This window comes from Gopherus flavomarginatus, chromosome 2 (genome assembly GCF_025201925.1).
Source record: "Gopherus flavomarginatus isolate rGopFla2 chromosome 2, rGopFla2.mat.asm, whole genome shotgun sequence".
Classification (NCBI taxonomy): Eukaryota; Metazoa; Chordata; order Testudines; family Testudinidae; genus Gopherus; species Gopherus flavomarginatus.
In genome coordinates, this window is record NC_066618.1 from 231,315,212 (window position 1) to 231,340,627 (window position 25,416).

The 25,416-nt window shown below is 41.1% G+C and overlaps 1 protein-coding gene across 1 annotated transcript in view; it reads left to right on the forward strand.

Annotated features, from left to right (window-relative positions):
• The window catches only part of TGS1 (trimethylguanosine synthase 1), a 48,815-nt gene extending 25,542 nt beyond the window's left edge, over positions 1 to 23,273 (forward strand). Inside the window, exons 12-13 of the mRNA XM_050938949.1 lie at positions 1,195 to 1,273; positions 22,952 to 23,273. Of these exons, the coding sequence (XP_050794906.1) occupies positions 1,195 to 1,273; positions 22,952 to 23,068 (196 nt within the window). The 3' untranslated portion in view covers positions 23,069 to 23,273. The remainder of the gene's footprint in view (positions 1 to 1,194; positions 1,274 to 22,951) is intronic.
• The last annotated feature ends 2,143 nt before the right edge of the window (positions 23,274 to 25,416 follow it).

Genomic DNA, 25,416 nt, shown 5'->3' on the forward strand with positions numbered 1-25,416 from the left:
AAACTGGAGTGGGTGAGAGTAGGCAAAGTTGTCGCAGATTCTATTTAAAAAAAACTAATGAGACTGTGGTAGGTCTTTAAATCAGTGCATCACTATTAATGGCATTTGTCATGCTGATAATAAAACCAAGATATTCTTAGTATTTTGCTTTGTTTTGATATCAGGCTGGGACTTGAATTTGGAACAACTGGTAATTTTTTGGTAGCTTTTTGACAAACAAGAAAGCTTTTTTTCATGTAGGCAGTAATGCATAAAGCATGTGATAAGACCCATCTGTGGGCTACAGAAATATATCAGCTTTCTAAATTATAGTAAAAAGCTCCCAAACAAACATGGTACCCTAATTATCTGCATATTTATTAGATGATTGCCTGTATTTTTAAAAATCTGACAATCTTTAATTAAATATAAATAAACTGTACATATATACTTAAGATATTTTGTTCAAAATTGAAAAAAAATGTTTTAAAAGCTAGAATTTCTACTAATATTTTTCTCATTTATAAATTATTTCTAAAACATTCATCTAATACTCTTGAGCTCCTTTCCAGTGTGTTAAAATATTTCATATAAAATTATAAATTGATGTAACCAGACAAACTTTCCTTAACTCAAGAAATTACCTACAAAAGCACATGGGCTGTGTTTCAGAGTTAGTTACCTAGTTTCTTATTGTTTTATGAATAGTACATCCTAGTTACTTAGAGTCTTTTTCCAGACTGTCTAAAACATAGCAGATGCCTGTATCCTAGGAAACCAATCAATAGCACAAAGCAGTCTTATTGTTACTGGATCATTTCTATATTGATATTTTGTAGCAACCTGGTGGCCTCTTGGTAACTTGAAGAATGAATATGTGTGCGTGTGTATAACTTTCAATTAATCTTTTATATATGTGTGATTAATTAGAAGTATCAAGCCAGAATATGGGATAGAAAATAGCCAGCAAATGAAAAATGTGTGACAGTTGTGAAACTTTGACACATGAAACACGTCATAACATCTGGGCAAATTTATGTAATGTGAGGAGTTTATCCATTTTGGTGGTGCTGGGTCTGAGATTTCAAAAGAGTATCTAATGCATAGCACCAATAGACTAATTAGAAGAATAATGTCTCTAACCACTAGATGGGGGATATTCTAACATAGCAAATGAACCCATGTCAAGCTGTTTTTTCCTTTACTGGCCTCTACATTTGAAATTTTCAAGCTGTCCCAGAAGATCACAAACAACATTGTGTATTTCCTGCCACGCAATGCTGACATTGACCAGGTAATTTATCATTCGCAAGCAGCTTCAGAAGCAACTTTGCTGATATAAATTTATCTTTTAACCTTATTCAAATGAATCGGTTGTTGTAGTAGAGGACTATAGTTAATAACTTTTACCTTTTACAACGTATCTTAACATATTGGGAAACTGGATAGTGAATAACTCATATCAGTTTGTTTTTCCTTACTGCATTCTAGAACAACAGTATGTTACTCTCTCAATTTTGTGTGCCTCTCCTCCAACTCCTATGCTTTTGGCAGGGCGTGTAACTAATGCTTCTTCATATCAATCAAACTGGTTACAGCATGTATCTTTAACCAGCGATGGACTTGAGGAGAGTTGTTGAATAACAAAGCTCAGTATTCAGATCTTCAGTACATAAAGCTGAAGAAAATCATTATACATCCTGGAATACCAGTTCGAGTAGCATCTTAAGTGATGTACAAAATAAACAATGTTTTTGGGCTCTAGAATATAAGCGGAGCTGACATTAGTTACCTATACAATTGCTTGTTCATATATAGGCAGCTCATGAACATAAATGACTAGATGATCCAGAGATATGAAAAAATCACATAAACAAAAGACTTATTCTACCAGTGTACACTTAGTACAGGAATTTTCATTATTAAATTATGTCATGTGCAATGTGAAATTCATTGGCTATCAAGAAGCCTACTAAAGTGGAACAGTCATTGTCAGTATTAGTAGAAGTGAAATAACCCCTTTTGGTTGGGATATGCTAATAACATTTGGTAAATAGGTATAGTGGATGTTCTGCACTGTATCTCTTCCAAGTGATTGATTTAATTTCCTCCACGTACAGAATACGTTAATCTATGCAGACTTTGTAGATTAAGGCCAGAAAGAACCACTGTGATCTAGCCTCACCACCTGCATAACACAGGCCATAGAACCTTCCTGAATTAATTCCTGTTTCAAGTCCAATAGCTGTGATTGAACTAGAGTAGATTTTCTGAAAAATATCCAATCTTGATTTAAAAATATCCAGTGATGGAGAATCTACCACAGTCCTTGGTAAATCTTTCCGGTGGTTAATTATTATCACTATTAGAAATGTGCACCTTATTTCCAGTCTGAATGTGTCTAGCTTCAACTTCCAGCCATTGGATCTTCTTATATCTTTGTCTGGTAGATTGAAGAGCCCTTTGTTATCAAATTTCTGTTCCCCATTTAACTTTAACCTTCTTTTTCTTTGTTAGACTCAAGGATCTCAGTCTATTTTAGTTTATCACTATAAAGCGTGTTTTCCAATCCATTAATTATTCTTCTGGCTCTTCTCTGAAACCTCTCCAGTTTTTCAGCATCCTTCTTGAATTGTTAGAGTCACCAGATGTCATGATTTTATAGAAACAGTCCCGATTTTTGTGTCGTCTTCTTATATAGGCTCCTATTACCTCCCACCCTGTCCTGATTTTTCACACTTGCTGTCTGGTCACCCTATGAATTGTGAACACCAGGATTGGACACACGATTTCAATAGTGGTTATGCTAGTGCCAAATACAGAGATAAAATAATGTCTTTACTCCTACTCCATAGTCCCCTGTTTACGCATCCCAGGTTCACATTAGCCCCTTTGATCATAACATCACACTGGGAGTTCACGTTCAGCTGATTATCCACCGTGACCCCCCAAGTCTTTTTCAGTCACCGCTTCACAGGATAAAGTCCTCTATCTTGTACATATGACCTGCATTCTTTTTTCCTTGATATAGACTTAACATTTGGCGCTAATGAATGCATGTTACTTGCTCCCAATTTACCAAGTGATTCAGATTGCTGAGTATCAGTGACCTGTCTTGTTCATTATTTACATTCCTGCGATCTTTTGTCATCTGCAGACTCTCGGTGGTTTTGTTTTCTTCCAAATCGTTTATAAAAATGTTAAGTAGTGTTGCACCAAGAACCAATCCCTGTACGACCCCACTAGAAAAATACCTGCTTGATGTTAATTCCGTTTAACTACATTTTGAGACCTGTTAATAAATTTTTAACCAATTTAATATGTGCCATATTGATTTTGTAGCATTCTAGTTTCTGAATTTAAGTTTAGTGCTGTACCAAGTCAAATGACTTGCAGAAGTTTATTACATCAGCGCAATAACATTTATCCACCAAACGTGTAATTTCATCAAAGAGAGATTTTTGTCAGTTAGATCTTGTCAAGTTAGTTCTCCATCACTGGAAATTAAATCAAGATTGGATGTTTTACTAAAAGATATATGTAGTTGAAACAAGAATTGTTTTGTGGAAATCCTGTAGCCTGTGTTACCGAGGTCAGACTAGGTGATCACAATGATTCCTTCTGGCCTCGGAATCTATGAATCATAAAAGAAGTCTTGGGCAGAGTCAGGAATAGAACCCAGCCCTCTTCTGTCTCATTCTAAGTGCCTTAACCACAAGAGAACATTCATACTCTTCTTACAACTCTGTCTCATTCATTGTCCATCCTGTGCACTGAATGAGGCATGCCTGCTGTAGAACAGTTTTTAACTACATCCTCATATACTATTATGATCCATGGTGACTGAATCATTTGAGCTGAAACTTTAAAACAGTGGTTCTCAAACTTGGGCCGCCACTTGTTCAGGCAAAGCCCCTGCCGGGCTGGGCCGGTTTGTTTACCTGCCAAGTCCACAAGTTTGGCCGATCGCGGCTCCCACTGGCCTCAGTTTGCCTCTCTAGGACAATGGATGCTGCAGGAAGGGAGGCCAGCAAGTCTCTTGGCCCGCGCCGCTTCCTGCAGCCCCCATTGGCCTGAAGCGGCTAACAGCGGCCAGTGGGAGTCTCAGTTGGCCAAACCTGCAGACGCGGCAGGTAAACAAACCGGCCTGGCCCCCCAAGGGTTTTCCCTGAAAGAGCGGCGGCCCTAGTTTGAGAACCACTGCTTTAAATTAAAATATTCACCTTGAGACAGAGAGCAAGCATGGAAAACTTCTGCCTGAAAAATTAAGCTTTGGCAGAGTTTTAAGAGCAGTTGAAAATGGAATTGTGTAGTGTTAGGCTCCCTCAACTATAGGCATCACTACCATCTCTGTCTGTAATGTGAAAAGGTCTTTGGTAAGTGTGACCCGAGGTGCCTAGGGTAGCCCACACTGAAAATGCCAAGGGCGGGACAGGCTGCAAAAAGGAGAATAGATTCTCCTAGAACTGATGGTTAACACTGTAGTTAGTTAGATTCATCAGTCAATCACAAAGTGCGCTCCTGGTTACCAAGAAGCTAGAAAAAAAGAAATCACACAGCCCTCTTTATTGCATTCCAGTCTCTAGCTCCCAGTCAGCAAACAGGTCCAGTAAAGTGAGAAGTTATTTAAAACTCTATTCTAAACTGTATTTAAAACTATACAAAATGTTCTTCTGATCACCAGAGGCCCAGCCACATTACCAGGTCAATACTAGTTTCGATCTTACCCAGAGTACCACTCTACCAGCCAATCCTTTAGTATCTAAAACAAAGGTTTATTAGAAAAGAAAAGAACAAAAAGAGAGGAGTTAAATGGTCAAAGCAATCAGTGAAGCAGGATTGAAGACAAAATGGAGGTGATGCAGCTCCCTTTTTGTACAAGCCACATGGCAAAGGATATATCCTCTGTCCCAAACACAAGTCACAGCACATCGGCATGGAAAAGCTCTTGGGAGTCCCCTGTCCACAGACATGTCCAGACATGTCCTGCTGTCTCAGGCATAGCCCCAGGCTTCTCTCAGTGGGTTCATTGTACCACTGATTGCCCTTGATGGGCCATCAAACAGGCTAGATAGTGCTGATGCCAGTTTGTCTGAGGGTGTCACTCAGAAACACAGCACAGGTTTGAGATGCAGATTTTAATGTTTATTAGTGAATATTTGAAAATAAACGATACAGAGAGTTTAAAGCATCAGTTATTGTTTCATCGGGGATAGCATACAGACTACGGGGGCGGGGGGGTCAGTATTTTGGTATTGGGCAGCATATACCATATACAGTCTGTCATGTCCCCAATGCGGGGTGAACGGTGGGTGAGATCAAGATACAGTCGGGAGGCAGTGAGGGTACATCGCTCATACAAACAGGTTATAGACAGTCGTGGGAATAAAGGAGCGAGCTGGGTGATGAGGATAGGGCAACCCTCACATAGTGGAGTTTGGTTTGGTGGGTTCAGGGCTCAGGGGATAGAGTCCCACGGGGGAGTGTGAAAATCTCCTCCCCCCTTCGGGTGCACGGAGTCACGCCTGCTTACTCCTGGTATTGGCGGTGACCGGTGACGTGCTCCGTGTAGATGTCTCTGGACCATCTGATAGTGTCCGAGACCATCAGGCGTCTCATGAGCTGCGCGTAGCGACGGCCTACCCCGCAGGCCCGAAGCACGCGTTCATTACATTACATGTATTTATAACTCATAATACAAAGATGATACATATATATAAACAAGATTATCATACTTAGCCCATTATAACTTTGCCACTGATACCATATGGCATATCTTGTAAGATTCATAGCAATTTTGTAATACTGGTATCAATAATATAAATGGTCACCTATATTCCATACAGTGTCCTTGGAAGTACTAAATGCAGAAGGATTATTCCTGAAAAATTGTGCCTATCCCAGTTTGTAAACAGCAGGGTTTTTTTAGAATGTTTTGTTCAGGATATAAGAAAACAAACAAATTGTTTTTAGTTTTCATTCCTCCATCCCCTCACTATTACTTAAATAACATTACATTTGTTTAGCGCTGGAGTGTACAAAGTGACAAAACACAAAAAAGCAAAAGAAGTTGAATAGGCAGTCCCATCCCCAGAGAGCTTCTTGGGAGATTTGTCATACAGGATCAGGTCATTGGTCCTTCAAGTCTGCTATCTTGCCTACGGGAGTGGCCAATTCCTGATTTTTGTTTGTTTGTTTTATTTATTAACTAGAGGAAGAAAAAAAAATCCACAATGTACCAAGCCAATTTGTGCTATGCTGTACATGGCCAGCACGTGGAGAAGATTTGATAAGCAGTATTAATTCTGTGTGCATATGTGGAAGATAACCTTTGTTGTTTGACAAACTAGTGGAGTAGACTAGCCCTTGGTAAGGTACAATTAATCAAATTGTTTCTCTTCAGTTCATTCTTCTGTCTCTAAAGGGAGCAGTAATGTTAATAAAACTTGGGGGAAATGTTAAAAAAATGTACAATAAACTGTTTTGGTTTTTTAAAATCCCATCAAATTTACCTGCCTATGATTGTGATCTTGTTACAAGAATAATTTTTCATATGTTGCATTTTTAGGTCAAACTGAAGATGAACTGCCCCAGTAAAATATGAAAGACTTGTTTAACCTTTTTTTTAAAAGGTTCTTTCTATTTGTGCTAATTATAAATCTTTAATTTCCTTGTTTTTAAGCACTCTTTTAGGGCTGTCGATTAATCACAATTACTTCATACGATTAACTCAAAAGAATTAATCACGATTAATTGCCATTTTAATCACATTGTTAAACAGTAGAATGCCAATTGAAATTTATTAAATATTTTGAATGTTTTTCTACCCTTTCATACATATTGTATTCTGTGTTGTAATTGAAATCAAAGAGTATATTATTTTTGCTTACAAATATTTGCACTGTAAAATGATAAACAAAAGAAATAGTATTTTTCAGTTTATCTGATACAAGTACTGTAGTGCAATCTCTTTGTTGTGAAAGTGCAATTTACAAATGTAGATTTTTTTTGTTAGTTACATAACTGCACTCAAAACCAAAACAATTCAAAACTTCAGAGTCTACAAGTCCACTCAGTCCACTTCTTGTTCAACCAATCGCTAAGACAAGAAAGTTTATTTACATTTACAGGAGATAATGCTGTCCTCTTCTTATTTGCAATGTCACTAGAAAGTGAGAACAGGCATTTCCATGGCACTTTTGTAGCTGGCCTTGCAAGGTATTTATGTGCCAGATATGTGAAACATTTGTGCCTCTTTATGCTTTGGCCACCATTCCAGAGGACATGCTTCCTCGTTAAAAAAAAAAAAAGTGTTAATTACATTTGTGACTGAACTTCTGGGGGGGACAACTATATGTCCACTGCTCTGTTTTACCCACATTCTGCCATATATTTCATGTTATAGCAGTCTTGGATGATGACCCAGCACATGTTGTTCATGTTAAGAACACTTTAACTGCATATTTGACAAAACACAAAGAAGGTACCAGTGTGAGATTTCTAAAGATAGCTACAGCACTCAGCCCAAGGTTTAAGAATCTGAAGTGCCTTCCAAAATCTAAGAAGGACGAGGTGTGGAGCCTGCTTTCAGAAGTCTGAAAAGAACAACACTCTGATGTGGAAACTACAGAACCTGAACCACCAAAAAAGAAAACCAGCATTCCGCTGGTGGCGTCTGACTCAAATAATGAAAATGAACATGCGTCAATCCACACTGCTTTGGATGGTTATCGAGCAGGACAGCATGGACTTATGTCCCCGGGAATGGTGGTTGAAGCATGAAGGGACATATGAATCTTTAGCGCATGTGGCACGTAAATATCTTGTGACTCCAGCTACAACAGTGCCATGAGAATGCCTCTTCTCACTTTCAGGGCAGCAGTATCTCCTGCAAATGTAAACAAATGTGTTTGTCTGAGCAATTGGCTGAACTTGAAGAAGTAAAACTGAGTGGACTTGTAGGCTCTAAAGTTTTACATTGTTTTATTTTTGAATGCAAGGGTTTTTTTGTACATAATTCTACATTTTTTAAGTTCAACTTTCATGATAAAGAGATTGCACTACAGTACTTGTATTAGGTGAGTTGAAAAAATACTACTTTTGTTTTTTACAGCGCAAATGCTTGTAATCAAAAATAAATATAAAGTGAACACTGTACACTTTGTATTCTGTGTTGTAATTGAAATAAATATATTTGAAAATGTAGAAAACATCCAGAAATATTTAAATAAATGTATTCTATTATTGTTTAACTGCGATTAATCGCGATAAATTTTTTGAATAATTTGACAGCCCTACACTCTTTGTATGTGTGACATACTGCATGGTGCTGAATCTCCTTGCATCAGGGTTTTAATGCAATTGAGTATATTTTCTCTCTTAAAAAAAAAAAAAAGTCCAGAACTCGCATTTTCAAAGTATCAAAACTGTCAATCAAACTATTTAACAAGGCTTGGATTGAGAGATCACTTTAATTGGCTGCTAGTTGTATGTTTACATACCATAGCACAAAATTTCACCTGGAAAAACTCTTCCGGAGAGACAGGTTTAAAGAAAAGGATTAGAGTCACAGCTTTAAAGAGACTTCCTTGTTCTCTTTAGAGTATTTGTTTTGTCTGTTTTTACAGTTTCCAAAATCAAGCACAGTGGAAACTCTGTAAACATTCAGATAGTTCAAGAACCTCACTGACTTCTCCTGGTGACTTGTTCACTTACAATGTTTTTTCAAACCAAGTAGTAAAACCATCAGGATCAGGGAGCAGAACTTGCCCCTAAGATAGTAGTGCTGGCTCTTTTCATAGCTTGTTTTTTCTTTAGGGGATTTTGCTACTCTCTCTTGAAATGTTGCAACCTTTTATACTTGCTGAGAAAGAGCATATTGTTGTGCATATTGTACTTCTGGGAGAATTCTGTGCCAAAAAAATTTAAAATTCTGCACACTATGAAAATTCTGCATATTCTGTTTGTGAAAATAACACAATATAATCATGCGAGTTACAATTATTTTGTTAATTTATTTCAAAATATTGTCAGCAAGTATGTTTGTAACAATGCAGGCAAAAAAAAGATTCTGGTATTATTTTTTTGACAAATAGATTCTTTACTATGTATATTAATACAGAACTTTGTATAATTCATTTAAGTTACAATATAGAACTGTATTTCCTGCACCTGTCAGAAGCAGTGCAAAGGCTTGTGGGAGTCAGGGGTAACAGAGGAACTGAGGGAGAGGGAAGGAGCCTAGAGTGAACCTGGAGGGTGTTGGGTGTGGGTGAGAGGTTTTTCTTTGGGGTGGGGGAGGAGATGAGATTGTTAGTGTGTTAGGAAGCCGCCCCATGCAGACCCTGGCTGACCCCAGGCCTCTCCCCTTCAGTCAGGCAAGTTTGCTCCCCTCCCCCATCCCCAGGCTTAATGTTGTCACCTCACTACTCCTGAGACAATTCTCCAATCTGTGTTGTCCCCCTCCCTCCACACACACACTTGGCATTCTGAACCCCAGTCTGTGACCCACTCCAGCAGCCTTGTGTGCCCCACTCTGTCCTAACTTGGTTCTGTGGGTAGGGTGCTGTGATGAATTCTGCTGCTGGGGGAATTCTGTAGCACTGGGCATAGAATTTTGTATTTTCCCACATGAAATACATTTTACCTAAGAAGTGCTGCAGTTCTGCCGTTTACCCACCAGAGGCCGTGCTGCAGTTCTTCCTTTTACCCACCAGAGGCCACCATAGCACTAGAACAGCCGGCATGCACACAGCTTGGTGGGCAAAAGACGGAACTGCAGCACTTCTTAGGCAAAATGTTTTTTATGCGGGAAAATACAAAATTATGCGAGGCAGATGAATTTTGCGCATCTGCAGATGCACAGAATTCCCCCAGGAGTAATATTGACCTGTTTTCCTTTCTCTCAGACTGTTAATACCTTTGCTAAGAGTTTGACCTAGGTTGGAGGAGATGATCTTTCTAGTTCGCCCATAAATGATCTGACTCTTAGGCTTCATCTACACTGGACGCTTTCATCGCTAAACTTTTGTCATTCGGGGTGTGAAGAAAATGTACACACCCTGAACAACAAAAATTTTACTGACAAAAGAGTGGCTACACTGTGCACCTTTTAGCAGCACAGCTGTGTTGCTAAAAGGTGCGTAATGTAGACATAACCTTAGAAGGAGAACTTATCATGGTTAGGTCCTAACATGACACATTCATCAGGTTTCTGTCCAGTGTTATTTTAAACAACACAAAAGTTAACTCTGAGACATCTATTCTGTCATTAAATGGCAAAAATGAAATTGGTTTTGTGGAGTGGCCCTCCTCATATATTCTACTGAAATCCTGCATGTGACGCCTCTGATTAAAACTGTGTAGGATTTTTAACCTGGCAAAAAGAGAATTGGAATAGCTTAATAAAACGATGGGAGAACACCTAGTGCAGATCACCCACAAGTGGTAAAATTGGTTTTCCAGTTCAAGTATCGACTTACTTAATATGACTTTTTTACCAGTGTTGTTGGGGGCCAATTACCAAGAAGCTTGTGAAATTTGGATTATCGCTAGCCACTCTGACCCCGGTTAATTAGCTTCCATGGTACTGTATTCTGAGCACTTGAGTATACTATTTTTAATTTTAAAAATCAGATTGCATTCAAAGTTAGTAGTTATGAGTGAATATTTACTCTTTTTTTTCTTTTCGCAAAAAGACCGTTTATAATATGCGTTACCATGAATTGTCCTTATTTCTTAATCCAGTCTGTTTTCAGTTCTGTAAATAGGGCATGCAATTTTAAAACAATTAAAAACAACTGTTACAAAGTGCCCGTAGACCAGTAAACAGTTTTCACAGATTAAAATCATTTGAGTCAAATTTTGCAAGAGTATCTATTTTTGAGAGCCTCTGTTTTTGGGTGCTCAGCTTGAGATCTTGAAATCTGATTTTCAGAAAGTGCTAAGCGTTCACCTTCTGAAAATTGGGTCCCTTTAAGACAAAGGTTCTCCAACTGTGCCCCCCCCCGGGAGGGGTGGCACAGTATATGTTTGGGGGGGGAGGACATAAGAAGTGTTATCAGGGGAGGGGGGAGAGGGCTGGGAAAATGTACTGTGCACATTTTATCCAAAGCAATGAATAATTAGCAAAGCTGATTCGTCCAGACATATCAGGTCCTCAGATGGTGCTGTGCATTTGACTCTCTAGATGGGGCTGTGCATTTTGATGGATTTCTGTTAAGCTTGCACAGCATTGTACAAAGTTGTTGCCATCTATACATTAATCCATTTGCTAGGATGTAGTGAGCACATTCAATTGTAAGCATTGACCACAATCACAGTTTTGCTCTTCCTCTTGTTACAATGGATCATTGGCTCTGTTTGAATCAATGCCTTACTGTTCTTAATATTTAGTGAGAGTTGCTTGTTGATTTTTTGTTTATCTGTATATGTACTTATGTGACAGGGGAGGGGCGAATGATCAAATAGGTCTGAGAATCACTGCTTTAAGGTGTTTCAAATTGAGTACCCAAAATCACTAGTCCCTCTGGAAAATCTTGGTCTCAGCATACAGTAATTAACCTGCTGTAAATTGTCTCCCTATCATTTTATTCAACCAACTCCGCATTATTTCAGCAAAGGTGATTGCAAACTTTAACTATCAAGACTAATGACAATTCTGGGTTAGCAACCATGAAAGCATCCTTGTTATTCCCAACAAGCAAACTTTCATTGGCCTTCTAAAGTAATCTGCACTGATTCTTTTCAACAGTGGTTCTCCTCTTCTCCCTCACCTCCTACCCCCAATGAAAATTTTACAGGGGTGAGAGAGGGAGCCGGACTCTTTTCAGAAAGCATTAGTAGTAATTATTTCCCATTTTGCCCTTCTTTGTTACAAAGGGTGAAGGTAGCCTCAAAGCAGTGTACAAATGCTGATTTATGTTAAACCATTACATTGCATCACAGAGCTTTCTATTAGAGCTCTTTAGCTGGTAGTTAGGAGATAAGAGTTCTCAGCATGCGTCTGTTAGGATTGTAAGGATGAGTATAGTATATTCCTCCATAAAGGTTAAGCCACAGATAGATTTCCATACAAAAGCCATTTTCCCAAATAACTTTGTATAGCTTTGCTATCTTTTAAGCTGTATAGAAAGCCAGTTTATCCAGATATTTTCCACATCTAGCTGTAATTCCTTACTTCCTTGGCAACTCCTAGTTGCCCTCTCATTTCTTCTATGGTCTCCTTGGTCCCTCTGTAGTTTCCTTTAACATCTCTCCAGCTTTCACTATCTTCAGAGAGAAACTTATAGACTAGAAGGGAATAATGAAGTAAGTGGATTTTGCCCATCTGTGACAGAGCTTTGCTCTGTCCTGATGCCCCAGAAACTGCTCAGACCCACTTTCTTCTTGTATGTCGGCTGCATTTTATTCTAAACCCATTCACCAGCCCCAGTGCAGTGCAACATAACAGTTTTAACCTCTGCTTCTTTCAGCCCTTCTTTGCTAGGGCCCTAAAAGGAGAGGAGGTCTCCCTCTCTCTAAGAAGTGCATTCATTCTAGACTCAACTAGCCAGGTCCTCCTCCCGCCATATAACACTTCCTTCTTGGCATTTATCAGGGTTGTTCAGGTCTAATTGTTGAGTTCTAATTAGTTCCTTACCTCCCTAGCCTCTCCTTCTGATTAGCTAATTATTCAATCAGCCATTACTGGGGAAACCAATTCAGACTACAGTGATCAGAGTGCTGACCCACCTATCACATCTCAGCACTCTGTCTTGCCATCAAGTCAGTCTTAAACTGGCTTTGAGATCCGACGAAGTGGGTATTCACCCACGAAAGCTCATGCTCCAATACGTCTGTTAGTCTATAAGGTGCCACAGGACTCTGCTGCTTTTACTGCTTTAAATAATGCAGAGTCTACACTCACACTGCGTTGACCAAAGTAGATTGACCATGGCTCTGTGCTGCTCAGGGAGGTGCTTTCACTGTCTCTCTGTCATGGGATGGTTATATCAGCCAGAGGCAAATTTTGAACATAGATACATTCATAAATATATTGACACAAGGCAACTTACATCGACCTGACTTTGTAGTGCAGAACAGGCCTAGATCTCCCAGTGTTATTACTCAAATATTTTCACTTAAAATAGATTTTGATATTAAACCATACGGAGCAGAAAGTATCTTTTTGTTCCATGTTTGTACAGTACCTAGCACAAAGGGGGTCTTGATCATTAATTGGGGCCCCTGGGTGCTATGTTAATAGAAATAATATATAATAATTAGGTGGTGAATTATGTGGAGTTACACTCTGTAAGTGATTGACATTATGATCAATCATGTTAGGTCTATAAACATATTTTTCATGAATTTTTTTCAAAGATTAGAGTGTATTCTTCAACGTCCCGAGAGGCTTCTTATTTGGTTTGAAAAAATAAAATTAGGTGGCTTGTTCTCTTGCAAAAGCAGCAGGATTCACAAATTTTCAGATGAGGCCTTTCACCTTTATGATATTATCCTAATAAGCCAAATCAATCAAGATAGTATTGAGCTTCTATTTGATATATTAAAGCTAGGCAATACAGGATATAGTGATATTGTTAAAAGCTGTCCATAGTAACTACAGATAAAATGTCTTGTATTGTTCAAACAAAAAGGACTAGTAAAAACTAATTTGAGAATCAAAGTGGGTTCGAGATAGAGACAAATCTCTCTGTAGATTGAGTAAACGTGGTTTCAGAGGGAAAATGTGTATACGTTAAAATGAGAGGCTGGAATGTAACTCTTTCCTGGGGTTCTGAAGGGTGTCAGGTATGTTGCCTTTGTGCTGATGGTTCATATTGTGCACTAAAGATCTTCTGAAGCTTTTTAACTTGCTGTTCACTATTTACATTGTAAGATATTTGCAACAGCAGTTTATCAGTAAATACTGAAGTAACTGAAAAATACTGGTGTAAAATATTCATCAAGAGTGGGGTGGACTTTTGCTTTTAAGCATGAAGCGAGAGTCTAGTTTAATTTCTATATCAGTGGCTTCCCAATGATATTTTAACAGAACTTTGGCTTCCATAAACTGAAACTTTTTTTTTTATTAAGAGGAAAGGTCTTTTCCTGTTAGTTGCCACAAAAATATTCATAAAAAATTATTTTCTTCAGCTGCCTTTTTTTTTTTTTCTTTTTTTGGTACAACATATTAGTTTAATACTACAGAAGAAAAGGAGCAGTGCTACTTCTGTTTTTTGGGTAACATCTAATGACTTGTGCTTCAGCTTTTAGCGCTTGAGCAAATCTCATTTCTCATTAACTCTCCTTTATAAAAAAATATTTAACTTCACAAGCAATTGGATAAGGTGAGGAAAAATGAACACAAGAGACTTTACTGGAAGGGGAGCTATTAATTGGTGACTCGTTGGCCAAATGAATCATAATTATGTAAAGCTGACAGAGCCAACAAAATACTCATGTTTGGAATAATAACTGGAACAGCATGACAAAAATTGTAAGGATGATGATTTATAAGATGGCTGCAGATAAGTTATTACTCAGTGGCTGCACGGGAGTTCCCTCTGAATTTAAGGGAAAGATTTAGTCAAACTGCCCAGGGATGTCAGCTAAAGTCTTGGGCAAAACAAAATCCAATTCTGTTTCATTAAACGTGCAGTGAAAGCAGAATTTCTTTTACAGGCATAAGCCAAGACTGTAGCTGTCCACAGCATTTTAATCCACATTTTCCATGGCAACATTAACGTCTAAAGCATGAAATACCAAATTCTAGGTATGCACCAACTGCATTTTTTCATAGAATATTTTTCCGTAGAGTTTACGTCTAAAAAGGACCATCAGATCATTTTGTATGATCCTCAGTATATCACAAGCCATTACATTTCCTCCATATACCCCTATATTAAGCCCAAAGGCTTTTTTTAGAATAAGAATTTCAGTCCTCAGAAGACTCAACTGGCAGAGAACAGGACAGACTAAAGTATCACCAATGCTTGAGGCCCCTGTAATGACAGGATATTGATTAGGTGAGATATGTCTGCATGATCCCAGCAGGCAAACCACAACCCACAATGCAGGGGAAGGAGGAGAAACTCCCAAGGGTCCTGCTAGTCCTTCCCAACTTAAATCTGGCAATCTGTGTAAGCAAGACACACCATCCAGGCATCTAGAAAGAGGAGTTTCTGAACACCTCAAGAGCACTGGTCCATCCTATACGGTGACCTATCTTCAGCTGTGGCCAATCTCTGATGCTTCAGAGGAAGGGGAGAAAAAATAAACCAGAACACATCTAGCCAGTTATGTGTTGGGAAAAAAATTCCTTCCTGACCCCTGCAGACAACCTGCTGAAGCCTGAAGCATGAGATTTGTTTATAGTCTATCTCATAAGCTACAAGGCATAGAAAAGAATGTTGTGTAGCTTAACCCAGCTTTCAGATGTTATATGACATGCATTTCTATCTCTGTAGCTTTGTGAGGAGTTGGTCCTTAAAACTGCTGCTGATCCCTTTGGTTAGCATTGCTTTTTAGACAAGGTCCAAGGCTAAGACATAGCAAAGCCTGACCCTCTGATCTATATAGAGATATATTTCTTATAATTTCCCTTCTTCTTCGAGTGCTTACTCATATCCATTCCAGTTAGGTGTGCTTACCCTAGCAACACTCGGTGGGCCGGCAGGGCACCCCCTGGAGTGGCACCGCTATGGTGCCTGATATATACCCCTGCCGTCCCATCCGCTCCTCAGTTCCTTCTTACCGCCCGTGTCGGTCGTTGGAACAGTGGAGTGTGGCTTAGCTGATCTCCACCTCCCTAGCTCTTCGCTCGTTTATATAGTTATTGTGTACATAGTTCGTTTTCTATAGTTCTAGTTAGCATTTATATTAGTAGTTCTTATAGTAGTTGTGTATATAGTTAGAGGGGATCAGGGGCTAGCCCCTTCTCCTCCCCTGGTACCGGGGCCCATGCACCTGTATCTGCGCCGCAGTCGGAGCGTACATCCAAGGCGGACCACCCGGCACCGTCAACTGCCGCAGCACTGCTTGCCTTCGCACCGTTGATTCAGGTCTCTCAGGAGCCGTCGAGTCCGGTGCCTACCAGCTCCCCAGCGCACGCTGTGGTTGAGCTCGTCGTGCCCTCGACGCCGGAGACCTTCTCCACGGCTCGGGAACTAATTGCTCTGACGGAGCCTGAGCTGCCCCAACCCCCAGCACCGCCGGTACGAGTTGTTCAGTCATTGGGCAAGCCCACCATGATGAGGCCATCTTCGCCGGGCTCTGCAGAACGCTGCCGGTCCCGATCCAGGTCCCACGGACACTCTCGGTCCCGCCGTCACTCCCGCTCCCGGCGCCACTCGCAATCCCGGTACTGGTCGTACTCGCGGCACCACTCGAGATCCCGGTCTCCATCGTGGTACTCCCGGCACTGGTCCAGATCCCGGCACCGCCGTACCTCTCGCAGCCGATCTCGGCATGGAGACGTGAGGCACCGATCGACCTCCCGGCACTGCGGTGGTCGCAGGTCCCGGTCCCGCTCCCGGCACCGCTACGACTCTTGGTACCGTTCGCTGGTACTGCGCAGAAAGGAGTCCAAGGGACGCAGAGACCTGGTCCAATCGACTTCAGCTCCTCCGTGGCCCTCGCGTCATCCATCCGTCTCCTCCCATGCGGACAGTGCCTCCTACGGGGACTCGGATACGCATGCCCATGGCCCGGACCACGAACCTCATCAGTGGTCCTTTTGGACACCTTGGGCATATCATCAAGCCCAAGGCGAACCAACTGGCCCATCACGCTCCGGTCACTCAGAGCACCGTGTGCCCGAGGCCACCGTCAGCCGACCTCCCCTCGTGGCACAGAGGAAACCAGTGCACACGCACCGGACCCGCATGACCTTCCGGAGACAGAGGTCCCCCCGGACCAGGCATCAGTGCAGAACCCACTGTTCCCGGGGCTGTCATCCTCCTCTTCCCCGGATGAGGCAGTAGCAGGGACGTCATCATCGAGCCACCTCCGATTGACCTTGGGTCACACCAGGACCTTCTGCGGCGTGTCACCCAGAATATCAAGCTGCCGGTAGAGGAGGTTCCAGAGGTGGAGGACCTGGTGATTAGCATCTTGTCTACAGAGACACCCACCAGAGTGGATCTCCCCTTCATCCGTTTGATCCAGGCTAGAGCAGACACTATCTGGCAATCCCCGGCTTCCATCCCACCCACAGCCAAGGGGGTCGAACGGAAGTACATGGTGCCTTCCAAGGGGTATGAGTACCTCTACGTGCACCCCGCTCCCTGTTCATTGGTGGTACAGTCCGTCAACGAACGGGAGTGCCACGGCCAACAAGCCCCCGCGCCTAAATCTAGGGAGGCCCGGCGCATGGATTTGTTGGGACGGAAAATCTATTCCGCGGGAGGCCTCCAACTCCGCATAGCAAACCAACAAGCCCGCCTGGGCAGATACAATTACAATACCTGGGAGGCGATCAGGAAGTTTGCCGAGTTGGTTCCGCAGGATTCCCGCCAGGAATTTGCAGCACTCTTGGAGGAGGGGAAGAGGGTCGCAAGGACCTCCTTACAAGCCTCGCTAGATGCCGTCGATTTGGCGGCTAGAACAGTCGCCTCTGGCATAGCCATGCAACATATATCATGGTTGCAAGTGTCCAGCCTCCCACCTGAGTTGCAACATACCATACAAGACTTGCCGTTTGATGGACAAGGCTTGTTCTCGCAGAAGACGGACCCCAGACTGCAGTCTAAAGGACAACCGAGTAATTATGCGTTTTTTGGGAATGCATACGCCTCAGACTCAAAGACGGTCCTTCCGCTCCCAACCTCAGCGCCCTTACCCCCTGCCTCGGCCAAGGCAAGGCTTTGCCAGAAGACGAGGTCATACTAATCGCAGACATGAATACTGCAACACAACGGCCCTGCAGATGGAGCTGGAACGCTTGGCACACCAGCCGGACCGCTCTCAGCTCCCGGACATTGATGTGTAGCGTCAACTCCTGGGACGACCAAAGGGTTTGGAACGACTCTATCCCCAAGTCATACGCCCAACCCCTACCTGGGACCTGAACCTCGTCTTAACCAGGCTCATGGGGCCCCCCTTTGAGCCTTTAGCCACATGCTTGCTGCTGTGCCTGTCCTGGAAGACAGCATTCCTAGTTGCAATCACCTCGGCTAGACGAGTCTCAGAACTTCGAGCTTTGACTGTGGATCCTCCATATACAGTGTTCTATAAGGACAAGGTACAGCTGCGACCACAGCCGGCGTTCCTCTCTAAGGTCGTCTCTGCCTTTCACGTTAATCAGGACATCTTCCTGCCAGTCTTTTTTCCAAAGCCGCGCTGATCGCGACGGGAACAGCAGCTGCATACTCTGGATGTCTGCAGGGCTGTCGCCTTTTACATCAAGAGGACCAAACCCTTCCGGCGTTCACCTCAGCTATTTGTAGCGGTGGCAGAATGTATGAAGGACATGGCAATCTCTTCCCCACGGATTGCATCTTGGGTGACATCTTGTATTCGGGCATGCTATGACTTGGCTCACGTTCCGACTGGCCATCTCACCGCCCACTCTACTCGGGCTCAAGCCTCATCTGCCGCGTTCTTGGTCCATGTTCCCATACAGGAAATCTGCCGCGCGGCCATCTGGTCTTCCATCCACACCTTTGCATCGCACTATGCATTGGTCCAACAGTCCAGAGACGATGCCGCCTTCGGCTCAGCGGTCTTACATTCCGCAACGTCTCGCTCCGACCCCACTGCCTAGGTGAGGCTTGGGAATCACCTAACTGGAATGGATATGAGCAAGCACTCGAAGAAGAAAAGACGGTTACTCACCTTTGTAACTGTTCTTCGAGATGTGTTGCTCATATCCATTCCACACCCGCCCTCCTTCCCTGCTGTCGGAGTAGCCAGCAAGAAGGAACTGAGGAGCGGATAGGCCGGCAGGGGTATATATCAGGCGCCATAGCGGTGCCACTCCAGGGGGCGCCCTGCCGATCCACTGAGCGTTGCTAGGGTAAAAATCTCCGACGAACTTGCACGCGGCACGCGCACACCTAACTGGAATGGATATGAGCAACACATCTCGAAGAACAACAGTTACAAAGGTGAGTAACCGTCTTTTCCGAATAGTTAAAGGCAAAGAGTGAGAGACAATGAGATCTTATGTTAAGTTGAATGTGCAGTGATTGGCACAGGAGAAGAACTTAGATTCGTAGATTTTGCCAGATAACAATACTTACTATACTTCGCTTTTAAAATGCATCTATAAAACAAACTCAGCTTCTTTAATATTTAACGAAGACTCAAGACAAAATAGAAAGAATCACAGGATCAGTTCTGGATTTCAGACTTGCTAAAATTCAAGGTGCTTGGATCTTGGATTTTGGTTTGGGCTTATCTCAGTTTTTAAATAACACCAGAGTTTTGAGGGATTTCCATACATAGTTGTCATTCTTCATTGAGTCTTTAAAGTATTTACATGAAAAATGCTGCCTGCAAGGATAGCAGGTATTTGGAACTTCATTGTATTCTGTGTAAAGCCCAAAGCATTTAAAGAATATTATCTTTCCTTAACAGGTTAGGATTTTTGTTAGCTTCTAGGTTGTTAGAATATTAATTTTAATTTTCTATCTGCATATTGTATAAAGTGACATGAGTGCAACAACACTGTTGTAAGACTGATTCTTTAGAGAAAGCAAAATGGCAGTGTGAGCAATCAAAGAAGTTGAGCATTTTAGGGGAGTCTATTCATTGTAAGTCCAGCTAGTGGAGGAAATTGATGCCTAGATTAGCTGCTTTAAGGATTTTAGGTCTGAAGAAAGTAGGAGAAAAAGAAGAGGAGAGAGAAAAAGTCCATGCTGGATCAGTTACTCTCATCATATATAGTAGCTTTGCACATTACCTTAATTGCTAACCTAAAAAGAGACATAATTTTTAATCATTTTCTAAGATCATGTAGCTATCCAGATCTAATTTTGTGCTCATATTTTCTTTTTCACATCCCTTTATATTTTATTTAAAATGTAACTGGAATACAAAGGAGAAATGTCAAAAAAAATTGTGGGGTTTTTTGTTCGTTTTTTTTTAATAATTTTACTAAGAATGGGAAGTGCATGTTGATATTTCTAAGAATAATGGGAGATGAAAGAACAGAATGTTTGGAAATAACAAAGGGGGGAATAGAGATCAAGGAAGGCAGTGACTGCAGTTTTTAAAAGCATTTGTCAATTAGTGTGTAGTTAGTCTTGTGTAATGCTGGGTTTTTTTTCCCCTCTATAACTGTCAGGGTTCATTGAACCCTGCTTATTAGAATTGCCAGCAAGTATCTTTTACGTAATTAGATCTCGAGTAATTTGTACACGAACATAATCAGAAAATGTTCTTAGATTCTTTTTTCCTGCATGCAGGTTGTTCCATATGAGTGAGCAGCATTTCTGTATTCTGTTTGTTTCTCTGGACCTCCCCTCAACAAAAAGAAGGTTGAGGAAGTAGCATAGAGTGTGGGTGGGATTTGAGCAGACAACCTGTGTAGTTCATGGCATTCTGGAATCTTGAGACTTTTATACTACATTTTGTTTAATTTTCCTATATTGTTTATACTTGTATATTTAATTGGCTTCAAGGAATCTTGTCACATTTTGTTTAAGTATTTTTAGTTATTGACTGAAATTGTAACTATACTCATCCTGGATCTAATAGTATGAAACTATAAATAGCTACACACAGTGTAATTGTTCAAATGTGATTCAGTACGTGCCACCTTTCTTCAACGCTTATGTCCTGCATTTCAGCTAAGTCCAACATTTTATTTTTCTTTGTATTTTTATACACTGTTGTCTAGTTTCCATTTGGCTTACTAGGAAGCTGGAAAAATTAAGGAAATCGGTCCCTTTTTTTGTCTTTATCAAACATTTTTATTAAATGCTTCTGTTGTTTAGCAGGAATTCATTAGTCATATACTGAAACATTTCATGCTGCAAATTGTATTCCCTAAGTGTGTTGAAATTATATTGAAATGCCTTTTTTCTGGCATTGTGTAGGTACCTGCTCTCATACTGAGTAGTCTCTTCCAAAATGTTGATGTAATAACTTCAAACAAATCTAATTACAAAACATACATATTTCAACACTTTTGAAGGGATGATTACTGCTTTTTCTCATGCAGAATTCTTCAAGAAGAGTAGCACAAAACTAACATCCTTAAATTTGTTTTGCCCTTAAATGTTAACAACTTTGCCATTAAAAATTCAAGTAAGAAAAAATGTCAGAACATTTAACATTCCTGACCACTTGCCAAATTCAGATTCTTGTGCTATTTATAAATACTTCAGTCAGCTTCTGCTTTTTTGCCTAAGTGTTAGGTTGCATTTTGACAAGAACAGTGTTTTTTCTTTTTAACATTAAACTGTGGGATGAAAAAGCTTTTCATGCTTTTGTTCTTGTCTGCTGCTGTAAATAAGAAAATAAATGTCTGTTTCAGATTAATATGTGGTAATTATTGATTTGCATAAAAAAGTTCAAAGTTGAATTTAAATCAATCTTATTTCCTCTCTATTACAGTAGATGGTTTTTTACTAATACAAAAATAAGAGGAAGTTCAGCATGTTTAAATATAAACTCATATATAAGTCTCAAAGGAGTTTAGAAGAGGTAACAGTGCATACTTAACTCTGCATTTTAGCAGCTGCTACCATGGGCTTCTTGGTCTAAAGGTCAGCTAAAATCTACTGCAGGCTTGCAGTCCATGACCCTAACATTTTAGTCAGCATAGAATCACTTTGTATCTTTGTTTTCTTTGGAGTAATTTGAATGCAAAACTGAGGCAAAGACTGTAAAGTGTATCAATTTATCATATTGAGTGCCACCCAGTCGTTTAACAGCTGCAGGCAGACTGCAGCACATGTGTGGAACCACATTGAAATCAGGAGGCCCTGCATCAGCACAACTGCCTGCCCATGCACATTGCCAGATCAGGGTCTTCAGGGGTACCTTTTCTTTTTTTTCCTTTAAAGATACATTTTCAATTACCTTCCCTATATTTTTTCTTTCCTTCTTGTGGTAGTCCATCCCGTGTACTGCTGTAATAAACAAGTATTTCCTGTTGCTCACACTTGGCACAATGGTACTGCATACTGTAAATATGAAGAAGGAAGAACACAATTACTGAATGCTATAGTCATAGAATGAGAGAACCTGCTGCAGCTACTGTCCTGTAAATATTCCTTTAAAATTAATGGAGCATGAGGATGTGCAAAGCATAGTAACTGAACATCAGTAGATTCAGTAGACGTTTTGCCGTTGACTTTAATGGGACCAGGATTTCTATCTGGAACATTCAACAGCAGCCAGTCAGTTTGCTAGCTGTTTTATTCTAAACATTGTGTGAGACTTTAAAGTAAAAAAAAAAAAAAAAAGTCTAGTCAAGGGTTTGGGTTTTTTTTGACACATTTTTCTCATCCCATATTTTTTCTTGAGCAGTCAACTCCCATGCAATCTTTCGTCCTTTCCTTGATTCTTAAGATTTCGCTCTCATTCCCTATAAAATTTTGGGACTGTCGGGCATTTTGGTGCCTTCCTATTGCTGTTTGCTGCAAGTGAGATGGACAAACTGCAGTGCTCTCAAAACACTGAGGGTCCTGTACCCCAGAATTAACATTTATGGTAACCTGTTTTAAATAACACTGAAGTGTGAAACAATAGCAGGCATTTTTCCACATATGTAGTCCTACTGTTTTAATAGCTAAAAAGGGGGGAGATTTTTCAGAGGCACAAATGGCACATAGACACTAATCAGCCGTTGTTTTGTTGTTTGTTTGTTTGTTTGTTTAAATATTTAGGGGGAAATTTTTCAGTGTTACAGAGGAATGTGTCCCCGTGTTAATAGTAGCAAAGAAAACACTTTTGATGATGTTTGGTTAAGTGAGATGAATGAAAGACATGCTTTGAAATTGCTCGTTTTTCTGTTTTTATTTGTTTTTATCCTTTTTAGGTTGCTTCCTTAGCTGGGCCAGGAGGTCAAGTTGAAATAGAACAAAATTTTCTCAATAACAAATTGAAGACAATAACTGTTTATTTTGGTGACCTAATCAGACGAGATGCATCTTGAATTCAGTGCATATATACCCCACTAAGAAATGGATCATGGTGTTCTAGGCTTCCTAATAATATAGACTTGATTTCACTTTGTCTCTAATTGTTGGCTTTGGTTAAATTTCTTCTGTTTAATTTTTTTCTCCTTTCATTTTTTGTTTAGAGAAATATATTTTCATCCTGTTCATTGCAAATGTCAATAAAATACTTTTATAATAAGATTTTCGACATAGATGCATTTCTTTAATTAAAATAACAGAATAAAACTTTAGTAGTTTTTATTATCAAAGATCCTATTGTAAATCTAAGGAAAGCTGCCTTCAGAATGATACATGTCACAGTACCAGTCTAAGAGGAGTTCAAGGCTCTGTTCAAATATGCATGCAGAACCTAAATTATATTTTATATTAGGTATTTTTGTGCTTATCAATTTTCCAACCCTGCATAATATTCAGAACAAATTGAGAGATATCTAGTACTTGGTACAAACTAATTCCAGAAACAAATAATGAAAATGGAGTTTCTCTGGAAAAAAAAATGTATAAAGATCTATGGTCCATGCTTAAAAAATTAAACATAATAAGCTACTATATGGGAAAACCTACCAAAGACTTACCAAAGTCAGAGTTAAGCAGCTCTCAGTTCAGCTGGAAAACATTTATGTGGTCATTGTTCATCATGCTAGGGTCCACAGACCTGTTACCAGGGGTACTTCAGCCTGCTTGAGGCTTGTGGGCAGGACCAGATTTGTCAGTCCCTGGCAGCAGGCAATAGCCTTCCCCCTGAAATTCCCTCCAGTCTATTTGCCTTCCCAGTGGCCGGTTGTTCACCCAGCCCTTGCTGCTGCAGAATCTTTCTGAAGGAAATTCCAAACTTTATTTCAAATTTCTAACTAGCAGTGTGACTCACTGATATGTCTATCTAATTCTCAGTTGTGTCCCAGGGCTGCATTTGCCTACTTCCCCTTCTGAGGTGTTTGCAGTGGCTGGGGCCCTTGTAGGCTTCAGAGGGAAAAGCCATAAGCATAAGGAAAGGTCTGTGTCTTACTCCTCCTTATTGAATGTCTCATTGGGGAACTCACCTGGCTCTGTGGGCAGAGTGCAATCCCAAACCACGTAGGGTTGGGTTGGCATGGCCTTCTGCCGTGGGAAGGGAAAGAGGCAATCAGGATCGGAAATGAACTGGATCCAGGGCAATCAACTCCCCTCCCCCATCTCTGAGGGGGGAGAATCCAGAAAGGCAATGTGCCCGATAGAAGATTGCACCTAAGTCCCTATAGACCACACCTGCAGCCACATTCTGTTCAGCTCATCCATCTACTCCTCCTTCCCTCAGACTGTAGATGGAGGACACTGGACACCCCATGGGACACTGCCAGTGCCAGGAAGTGTGGTAAGGGGCCTTTGGGCCTAATTCCCTCTCCTTGCTGCCACTTCCTATATCAGACCTCCGGGATCTCTATTGATATACCTAACTCAGGCCTCAAGGGGAAATGCAGACCCATGTGGCCCCCATACAGTAGAAAGGAGTAGAATCTCTGAGGAGTTGATTCTTGAACAACAGTATCTTTCCCGAGAGACCCCAAGGGGACCTTGCTGGGGAGAGAAGACAACAAATCCAACTTCTTTGAGGGCAGGGGATTGTCATCCATTTATTTTTCTGAAGGAATGTCTGAGTCAAATGTTGCTCCTCTCTAAGAAGCAGCGTCATAGGGACTGAGACACACAAGTCCATTGTGATTCACTCCTGTGCCTGCAACTCTTGTCAGGCCCAATGCACTCACTACACATGCCACACTGTTGTCATAATTTGTATGTAAAAAGATGGCGCATAAGGCAGTGGTTCTCAACCAGGGGTCTGGGCCCCCTAGGGGCCCGCAAGCAAGTTTCAGGGGGTCTGCTAAGCAGGACCAGTGTTATATTCACTGGGGGCCAGGGCTGAAAGCCTAAGGCCTGCTGCACAGAGCTGAAGCCTCTGGTTCTGAGCCCCACCACCAAGGGCTGAAGCAGAAGGCTGAGCAACTTAGTTCTGGCGCGGGGCCCTGGGCAATTGCCCTGCTTGCTATCCCTTAATGCCGGCCTTGGCCTTTATATGCAAAAAACAACTTGTGGCACAGGTGGGCCATGGAGTTTTTATAGCATGTTGGGAGGGCCTCAGAAAGAAAAAGGTTGCGAACCCCTGGTGTGAGGTATCCTTTACAAACTAGTAACACAACTGGTCCTGAAAATCTTTGTGTGGTATATTTACAGGGTGCGTACAAAGTTATAAATATGTGCTAGAATTATGTTCTTAAAACGTGTGGCAAGCAATGCATAAGCCCAGTCTACCCTAGACAAAAGAATGTGTATTTGCTTATCTGACCAG